Source organism: Rhipicephalus microplus, chromosome 9 (assembly GCF_043290135.1).
Source record: "Rhipicephalus microplus isolate Deutch F79 chromosome 9, USDA_Rmic, whole genome shotgun sequence".
NCBI classification, from domain to species: domain Eukaryota; kingdom Metazoa; phylum Arthropoda; class Arachnida; order Ixodida; family Ixodidae; genus Rhipicephalus; species Rhipicephalus microplus.
Genome location: NC_134708.1, coordinates 8126079 through 8136658, shown reverse-complemented (window position 1 = coordinate 8136658; position 10580 = coordinate 8126079). Strand labels below are relative to the sequence as shown.

General features: G+C 46.2%; 1 protein-coding gene across 1 annotated transcript; it reads right to left on the bottom strand.

Moving 5' to 3' along the window:
- Positions 1-1855: 1855 nt before the first annotated feature.
- LOC119163417 (mitochondrial disaggregase) lies at positions 1856-10283 on the bottom strand. Its single transcript, XM_075873054.1, has 5 exons — positions 10015-10283; positions 7522-7888; positions 4816-5115; positions 3502-3852; positions 1856-2746 (listed from the first exon to the last, which is right to left on the bottom strand). Exons 1-5 carry the CDS (start codon positions 10110-10112, stop codon positions 2042-2044), a joined length of 1821 nt encoding a protein of 606 aa, XP_075729169.1. The 5' UTR covers positions 10113-10283; the 3' UTR covers positions 1856-2041.
- Between the last annotated feature and the right edge of the window lie 297 nt (positions 10284-10580).

Genomic DNA, 10580 nt, shown 5'->3' with positions numbered 1-10580 from the left:
TGCCATCCTGTGTAGCCAGTATAACCACGGAGTGAATGATGATGAGTGGGGTGAAGCGTCCGTCCGTCCGATACGTGCTCTATTTTGACTAGGAGGGGACGCGTGAACGGACAGACAGACGGAAGCATGGACGGAAATACGGGCCAACGGACGGTCGCTTCGCCCCTTTCATCATCATGCACACGGTGGATAAATTGTGAGTTTTCTTTAATAAGCCGGTGCTATTACACTCGAAGTAGTCGGCGGGGAAACATCATTGGTGTCCCGGCTGCGGCGGCTGCATTTCCGATGGAGGCGGAAATGTTGTAGGCCCGTGTGCTCAGATTTGGGTGCATGTTAAAGAACCCCAGGCGGTCAAAATTTCCGGAGCCCTCCACTACGGCGTCTCTCATAAATCATATGGTGGTTTTGGGACGTTAAACTCCACAAATAAATAAATAAATTAATAAATAAATAAATCAATCAATCAATCAATCAATCAATCAACATCGTTGGTGTGGCTGAAAGCTGCACGACGAACTGTCGCGTGCTAACACGAAGCTGAAGGCTAAAACCATAACTGCGCCAGCAACTCTCCGATGCTTGCTCGGTCAAGGTATTCAGTAATGGAAAAGTTTTAACCATGGCCTACAAGCTGCACACCAGCGCGCGAAAATCTCGGATGCCAAGCTTCTTCTCTGTGGCGGCACCACCCCGCTTCGCCAACAGAGAGCACGGAGCGAAAAAGAATGTGTGAAAGATATAAGGCGCGCTCGAATAATATAGCTCAGTCCAACGGAAAGCCTCAGTTGCCTGAGCACCAGGCGCTCTTCGTCGTTTTCCACAAAGTGAAAGGTAATACTATTACCCCGTGAAGTGTTTGGCGGGCAAAACCATGTAAAGAATAGCCGTGTATCGCAAGTGGAGAGGAAAGAGAAGTCAGATTGAGCAGTGATGTGAGGACAAAGAACATAAGGACAACATAAAGTGGAGCATAACATAGGCATGAGTGGCATTATGCAGACAAATTTATGTATAATGTAGCCATGTATAGCAAGGGAGTTTCTAACTGAGCGTGAAGATGTACAGCAGGAAGGAAGAGAGTAAAACAGAGCGTAGTCATGTATGGCATTAGACAGGCAGAACCATGCATAGCATAAAGGGGGTGGAAGCATAGCACAGCCGTGTATAGTATAGTGTAGACGTGAAAGTGAGGGTGCGTAGGAGAGACGTTAAAAAGACGAGGGGGAGGAGAGGGTTCCACTGCATTGCATATGATTTAGTTCCCACCATGGAGGCCTTACAGGCAGCACAGTTCATGGGCATGCTTGCCCATGAACGAGAGCGCCAAAGCGCTCATAGGCTGCATTTGTTCTGTCAACGTATACTCTAGTGTCGCATACCAAGCGTACTTTGAGTTCACAAAACAATGTCTTGCCAACTAGCCCCCCAACATAAGCTCCTCGAGTTTGTTGCTGCAGGACCGGCGAATGATTGCTCCGTGCTACCTATGGCTTTCACGTTAAGTGCAACCGCATAAATTTTTTACACTAAGTGCAGCCTAGCAACTTCTATGTTGCACTGAAAGAGCTGTTTACTGCGCACTTTTACCACGAAAAAGCCGGAGACTCATGGCAGGCCATTAAGGAAAGCACGTTATTGCTTCATTTCCTTCTTCTGTCCGCAGAAGACTTTGTTTTCTTTCAAACACGTTTAACGAGTGGGGGCACAGTGGTGATTCTTGGCCCCCCCTTCATGAAGATCCATGTCTATATGTAGGTCAGCTTATGGATAGCTGTTGACATCAATTTTCTGGTTTTACTGCCCAAAGCAGCAACTATATTCATTTTATTTAAATGAATGATGAAAGAGAAACACGAGTAATGTCTGTTTTTTAATCTATTTACTGGAAACAAACAAGCTGGCCAACAATATTAAACTTTTGGTGAGTAGCTGCTGCACAGCCAAAGCTGCCACGGGTAATTTTCGTTCATTTACAAGACGATTTTTTACTATGATTCGGATGTCTCTCATTCATGCAACCTGTCACAACAGTCAAAGTTCAGCTGCCTCCGAGAGGTGCAGTGTTACTCAGAGGAAGGTCTAGCTCCATGTTTCGGTGTGACTTTGGTCGCACCAATAGCGCGATCCTGGCCGGACCTCCGTCGTCACTATCCTCGACCACTAGGTGAACTGCACAGCCGGAGTCGAGCAACTGTTTCTCATGGGCCTCTGCAAGCCGGTTCACAACTTGCCTTTCAACCTCGTGTTTGACTGAACGTGCGCCATAGTGAACGTTGTACCCGTCTGCCAAAAGTTCGACGACACGCCGCTCCCAAGTAAGCTCGATGCCGTGCTTGTCCTTTGCCCGCCGAGTCCAGCCCTCGAGCTCCCGCGTCACCAGCACTGTCAGTTCCTTCCGTGAAAAGGGCAGGAAGTAGACGATCTCGTTGATCCGGCCAAGGAACTCATCGCGACGGAAGTGGCGTTTCAAAATGGGTCGCACCACCCGTTCCTTGAAATCACTGCGGATGCTGACATCCTCCGCGACGCTGCTCGGCTGCAGACTCTGGCGCTGCAGGGCAAGCAGTTCAGCATCCCTGCGGAGGTCGGTAGCATGTTGAGCTATCTCTTCGCTGGCCAAGTTGGAAGTCATGACGAAGATGGCATCCTTGCAGACAACGGTCCTGCCCTTGCCATCGGTGAGTCGGCCTTCGTCAAACAGCTGCAGCAACACGGTCAGCACATCTGGGTGTGCCTTGTCCACCTGAGCAAAAAAAGTCAATTCTGTGCTGGGCACTTGTACCCTAGTACTAATGTGAGCGATGAGACACAAATAGGCAAATGAATACCTAAATCAAATTGGTTTTGGTGTGCTCTTCATTAAATGTCAAAAGCGAAATTCTCGAGACCATGGTAGCATGTGCCAAACTGCATCACAGCGCCTTTTAACAATGTCATCCCTCGTTTCCAGAGTGCATACTGCACATGCGCGTCCTTTGCTACCTTAATCACTTCCTTCAAATGCGTAACCACCACAATATCGGATGATGCACAAGGTGTCACATCTGCAGTCACCATAAAAACACCGGACCGACAGCATCAGAGTGAAAATGCCTCGTTTGTACAAATGAAGTCCTTACCCTCACAGTGTCATCTCTTGGCACTTTTATGTCGATTGCATGGATTGGCACCCTGCGCCCCCTCGCACGTTTTGGTACAAGTGCGATGAAGCGAGGGAAGAAGCAGGCAAGGAAAGCAGGAAAGAATGCGTGTGCCTATTACACGCTCCAAAAGTTAGTCGTGAAACTGTTGGAGAGTGCAGCGATTCCGTTCAGCATGTATTCCCTCGGTCTCCAGAACTTTCCATACTATTATACAAAGTACCAACATCTTGCATTTTCTTTGAAGATGCTTCTAGAAATCATTAATAATGACAAGTGCGAATCTCTCAGCTTGAAATCACACTTCCCCAGAAATAAATGCAGATGCCAGTAAACACTACACAGCAAGGTACTACACCTCGTCGAGCAGCACAACAGCGTTGGGGCATTCACGCAAACGCTGCGTGAGCTGCCCTCCATCGTCGTGGCCAACATAGCCGGGTGGTGAGCCAATGAGCTTGGCCACTTCATGCTTCTCTTGGTACTCAGACATGTCCAACCGAATAAAGCCCTTTCCTCCAGACGACGAGCGGCCCGTGCTTCCCCCGTGCAAGTACTCCGCCATCTGCTTTGCCAGCTCCGTTTTGCCAATACCCGATGAGCCAAGGAAGAGAAAAACGAGTGGGTGTTCGTCATCAAACCATCCGAGCTCCTTGCGCCGGATGGTAGCTGCAACCAGAGCGATGGCACCTTCTTGGCCCACGATTACCTGCACGCATGGAAAGGAACAAACAATGTGACATTGCATCAAAAAAATCTACCCAGCCAAGAAATAAATGAACACAAGAAACGGAAAAGACAGGAATGTGGCTAGACTACCAACTGTTTATTTACGATCACGTGGCTCCAGCATATGCACTCACACGATCATGTTACAATCTTTTTACAACAGTGCAAAATACAATGAACTAATCAATGAACTAATGTACAATCACTGTAGGTAATCTTTGCATTATTATTCTATAATAATTATAGAAAATTCTGCAGGAAACATTTTTCACCCCCGAGCCAAGTTACAGAGCTATCACTGCAACATGCCTCGCCATTATTTGCAATGTGAAATGATTTAAGCATTTCACATGCCATTTTTTGGCTGGATATATTTTCTTTATGCAATGCACCAACCACACTCTAGCAACGAGAATTATTAGATGGGACATCACTGGATTTATACAAAGTTGTGCCGGTATTTTGAATGTTCAGAAGTTGAAAAGATGTAGGTTCAATAGAGGCTGCAGTTGTCACATATTGAGGGAAGCAAAATGCTAGAGGCCCACGCACTGCGTGATTTGACTGTACTTTTAAAGAACAACACGCAGTCTCAATCATCTGGAGCTCTCCAATATAGAGTCTTTCATAGCCTGAATCGCTTTGGAACTACTCACAAACCAGCCAACAAATTTGGAAAAAGCATCTGGTATTATGGTACTACTGGTATTACATCTCGTATTACTGTGCGATTCGGGCTAATCTCTATTTCTTGCCATATTTCATTGTGTACCATAAATTGTGAGGCCTACATTCCAGAGAAATGTAAAAGCACATGTTCATAGCGCAAAAGACGAAAGCACAAGACAAAGAAGACCACAAGGCACGGTGGCAAACAATATTGGTCCTGACATGACTTAATTTTTCACTTGACTCGAAGAAAAATATGTTTGCAAGACCTGACCTGCTTGACTCGTTGCTCAAGAGGAAAGCGCCGTCGTTCCTCAGCCTCCCTTTGCTTGCGCTTTTTGTTGTGCTCGTCTGTGTATTCTTTGAGCAGCTTGCGCATGACCGGGTTGCGGCTGTAGTCGGCCGGCAAATGGTTCTGGTCGTTGGCCAGCGTTGGGTCGGCACCTTTCTCCAGCAGGGTCTTCACGAGCTTCGTGTCATCAGTCAGGACTGCATAATGCAGAGCTGTGCATCCGCAGAACGAAGCCCGGTTGCTTAGCCGGTTGCTGAACTCGTCTTCACGAACCACCAAAACCTGCCAAACAAACCAAGCCCACAAAAATGGACACACTATGCTTGCTTCGCAGTGGTTGCATGGGATCAGCATTCTTAGGATACCTCACACACTTTGCATAAAACTCCTTTCCTGCAACTTTTGCTCACTGTGTAGTCCATTTTTATGGTACAAATAGTTAGTTGCCAGCCGTGCTTCCGATTGATCCCCCGCCACGGTGGTCTAGTGCATTACGATGCTCGACTATTGACCCAAAAGTCACTGGATTCTGACTGCAATGTTTGCATTTTGATGAAGCCCATGTACTCAGATTCAGGTGCACATTAAAGAACACCAGATGGTCAGTTTCTAAAGCAGTCTCCCACAAGTGGGGTCTCAAACTCACACCAGCTACCGGGCCGCAGTCATGAAATTCAGTCCCTCAAGGAACCGGCAGAGTGACTGTGAAGAGGTCCGAAGTGGGAAGGGGTGAGAGGGAGGTTGGAACAAAGTTTCGTCTAATGATGCCATCTGAAAGACCTTTCCCATATCTGTATAGACGATTTTCCCCAGCTGGTTTGTTTAATACAAACTACATGACACAACCACACCGTGGCCATCTCCCTACCGTGACTTATGGCATCGCTGCTCATTGCGTCGTCTGCGTACGAGAGTAAAGGCGAGCAGACGGCAGTGCCGGGAAAGTCTACATGACTGCACTTGTGTTTCCTTCCCCCACAAACTTATAACGTCTTCATGCTGCGTAAGTTTGCGACCAATGTATTCATTGGCTTTTTATTTATGTTTTAAAGCTTCGAGAGCAATGTAGTCATCAGTGTTTTGCAATGCTTTCAAGATTAATTCTCAAATCGTCGGAGACAAGGATTAGCAGGTGAGGCTGAATAAACACTTCTGATCTCAGCAATAAAGCCAGAATACAAATGATACTTTGGCCCCTGCATGAGATTACTCGAAGCGATAGCTGATTTCAACATTTATTTACAGTGAAGACAGTCAGCGAGTAGCAAGCGCAAGTTTATATCGAAGTGGGCGGTCGCGTCTACATGGGTACTGCCATGTTGGTTTCTAGCCCCACTGGCACTTAGGTGCTGTCTTACAGCCACAGCTGCTTTGCTGGCCCAATGCGTTGCGTGGGGCTGGGCAACTGGCTGGGAGAAAGCCAGTTACAGTCACATGATTAAACATGGCAGCACCCGTACATCGCTGCATAAAACCATCTACAGGGGTAAGTAATTTCTAACGGGGATTCACACAATGACTGAAATTTAGACGCTGGTTCTGAGGTATACTTTTTTTTTTCCCAGTTATCTTTTAATACAAGGCGACCACATGGGGTGCCTCAAGAAAAAAAGCCTAATTATGACGTCTCTGTAGCTTTACTCGCACAAAGCACCATTTTGCAATGTTATGAACAGTCACGTCGTTTTATTATGAACAGTCACATGCACAGGTCGCGGGCCGTGTTTTTGAGATCCCTGCCCTACAACACCCCTCATAAGCATGCGTTTATGGTTTTGAAATGGTAAACCTCATAATAATATTGTTTTAATATTATTAGTATTAATGCTTCTAAGCTTCACATATCCCTCGTACTGTCATTTCTGCAAAGCAAAACATATCCCTGCACCTGGAAATGCTCTCGCCATAGTGTATGTATGAAGGAGAGGTGACACATGGGCTCAGAAGCACAGTGGGGAAGCCGCATCGAAAAATTGTCATGTTCACCTTTCGTTCACGAGACGGCGCCCGGTGCACGGAGGCTGGTATAATGTGAGTAAAATTTCTGGGCTCCAGCTCACTTGTCCGCGAGGCCATGTTTTATGCTAGATTGTCTTTATTGGTGTTTTGTAAAAATACGACACTGTTGTCGGTATGAATTGTACAAATGCGATTAGTGGTTGGTAGACCCTGTTCGCTTAGCGCCACCTGCGAACGTGGTGGAAACTCAAATAAAGTTTCCCCAAGCTAGTTTGCCGCACTAAGTCAGCTCTCTTTCCTACATTGTGGCCCACAGTGAACTAGCAAATCTTAATCATCAACCATTACCTGCCTCCTGGTGGTCTGTGATAACCAGCCCAGGGCTGCAGAAGTAGCGACAGCCAATCTAGCAGGCACGCTGAGTGGCAGTAACCAATGCCATCCCAAACTAAAAGCTTCACTCTATGACTCCTTTACCTTATTATATAAACAGATGCTAGTCTCTTCATTGATTGGCAGAGCATTGGGTTGATGTGTTGAGGGAACTGCGCTAACCAACTCTTTTACAAATGTGGCAACCAGCGATATTGTGCAGCGTTCATAATCAAATTTATTCTTCAATTGAGAGCATCTACTTTACTAATAATAATGGCACTTCGATTTAATTCATTTGCACGCATTCCCCCAGTTCCAAACTACAGCACAGTTAATCAACGGAACTTCGGTTACCTCTAAGGAATGAAGCTGCTTCTCACGAGCCATTTGGTAGACATTACTGAATTCATCGCCAGCGTCAATGTCGGCGCCAGCTTCGAGAAGGGCCAGGACGCAGTCGCCATGTCCACTGATGGCCGCAACGTGCAGCGGCGTCCAGCCTAGCGCGTGGCGGCAGTTTGGGTCCACACTCTTGTCGGCCAAGAGTCGTCGAAGCTCGTCCGCATTGCCAAGCTTGGCAGCACGAAACAACCTTTCCTCTTGAGCTTTGCCATTGCTTTTGTTCGCCATCAGGTAGCCGCCCAGGCCAACAGGCACGGCTACAAATCCCAGTCCCCTGCGCTGCCATGGCACGGGAAGGCGCTGCTGCAAGCAGGCACCCCTGAGAAAACAAAAATATATTTGAACACAATTCGGCTGAACCTCAGCGTAACTATTGCAGGTATAGCAAAGTAAATATATACATACAGTGCTTTATGGTGAAAGCCTTGGATGCCTCATGAAATGGTAAATTTGACCGCCAGTGGTCACCGTCTTGCAGCAACGGGGATGAGGGATGCAAAATATTATCATGTGATGACGTCACCGTACGACATCATCACAAACTGGAAAAAATTTTGATGTCATCATGGCATCACAAATTCTGGCGTGACGTCATATAATGTAACGCCCCATGACGACGTTGCAGCGCCCTCCTCTGGGCAGCAAACAAAGCTTGAGAGTGCTCAATCTCAGGAGAAGACAATAAAAATGGCACTTGGCAGTAGCACACGAGGCCAGGTCTCATGTTCGCTGCTGCTTAATACATCGTCAGAAAAGAAAAAGAAGATGGCTTTTGCCTTCGAGGCACCTTTGGTAAGTGCACAAGGGGCCATGTGAGTTTTTTTCTGACTGATATTAGCAAGCGACAAAATCAATTTCTGCTTATGACAAATACTGAGTATAATGAAAGCATTTGACAGCATAAGCTGCTATAGGTTCGTAACAGACTATTTCGGCGGCAACACCGTCCACTACTGCCAGAGCTGGTTTTCGTTGGAGTTATCACAGAAAATTGTAAAAAAAATACGGCATGGAGTGTGTGACAGCAGATAATTGTTATCAATGATACTCAATAAGAAGAGACTGTGCTCAAAGAAACTGATACGTTTAAACAAAGAAAGAGTCTGGGAGAATCTTTGGCCCAGTAGGCACTTGTTGCTTTGTGTTGCAGAGCGCAATGCAAGGCTTAACAATAATTGTTGTGTTTTTACGTCCATAAACATTGATGCCGTTGTGAAGGGCTCCAAAAATTTCCGCGACTTGAGGTTCTTTAACATGCACCTAAACCTGAGTACATGGACCTCTAGTATTTTGCCTCATCGAAATCCATGGCCGAGATTCAATCCCACAACCTGCGGTTCAGCAGTCAAGCACTGCAACTGCTAGGCCACTGTGGTGGGGCCAATGCAAAGCTTGACAAAGACAAAGCTGAAGAGTGGGATAATTCTGTTTCCTTCTCTTCAAGATCATAAGCGCTGCATTCCAATGATGATCCTTCCAATGATGATCCTTCAGGCGGCAATTATGATGCGCTGTCTGTGCATGCATCAAACTCAGATAGCACAATTCAAAGCTATGACATTCCAGGGAAGAGAATGAAGTAATGTGTGTGAATTTTGGTAATTCGTTATAATTAGCATGTAATAGGTGTCTAATTATCCTCCAGCCACTTTTCATATTTACATAAATAGAATGAAATTGTAGACACAAATTGCATGCACAATTATTTTCTGGTTGCATTCATCTCAAGAAAAGTAATAGGTACCTTTGAAATTGGTTCTGAAATGCAGCTCGTCAAACAACCAGTCAAACATTGTAGTGCCTTCACTAAAGTGATAGGTTACAGTGATTCAATGAACAGTGAGCTCAAGTCAAGACATATTGACTATGCAGATGGTTCAAATCATCCAGTTAGCAATTTATTTTGCTCTCTTTTGGCTACAAGTTGACACAACTAGCATAAATAGGTGTCGTGCACAAACATAGCCACTGCTACTGAAGGGGTCATTCACATAGTTTTTCTACAAATACAGTAGAGGGAACATTGGCGCTAGTGTGTATGGAAGCTGCAATGCATGGCACTTCAGCACACATGGGAATGATGGGCCGTACATGGATTTGCCTAATTTTCATACTTTCGGCTCCGGTGGGCTTCACGTGGCTTGGAGCTGCTTTGTCACGAAACGACAATCAGCAAAATGTTCAGCAGTTGCACTTCACCACCTTAAACTTTCAGGCTCACCAATTCAAATCAGCTCACGAAGTTCAAAACGGTTTGTTCTTTTATTCGAAACAAAACCGAAACATTCCGATAAATCAAGCCACAAGTGCGTTCGAGGCCCACAAGCATGAATACTAGGCAAATCTGTGTACTACCCATCATTCCCGTGGTCGCTGAATAATAGCAGCACCAGATTCCCCTCTAGTTAATTTTAGGAAACTGTATGGTCATACAGACTTACTCACCTCAGCAGTAGAGTTCCTGCACTAGACCTGAGCCCGTGCAGCCTCGCTGCCACTCGCAGCTCGCGGCTCACTGCTCGCAGCACAGGTGCAACCCACATGGTGGTCAGATGTCCTTGTAAAGCAGGTTGTACTGAGGTGTGTGGGAAGTCTCGATCGGGGATGTCACAATGAGCTTGCCTCGCATGGCACCCCGGTAGACCACTTCCACCAGGTCAATTACATCCTGCTTGGTCTTGAAGGAGCCCACAAACTTGGTGTGGTCGGCACTCCTGAAAGCGGAAAGTCAGAAATCGAACAGGTCCATCTTGCACCAACTGTGAGCATGTTGAGATTCACAAAACTACACTTGACAAAACGAATAAGTGAAAATTGAATGAAGTTTTGGCTCCCATTGGGTAGCTTTGTTCACAATGAAAGCCCATAAGAGATGCACAGTGTATTCAAGTACACTTCAGTGGGTGACGCAAGCCAGCAGTGCGTGTACATTGTCAGAAGCATCTCATCGCTTCTATTCAGCATGTGCACAGTGGTCAATGTGCAAGAAATTTCAGATGCAGCTGAATGTG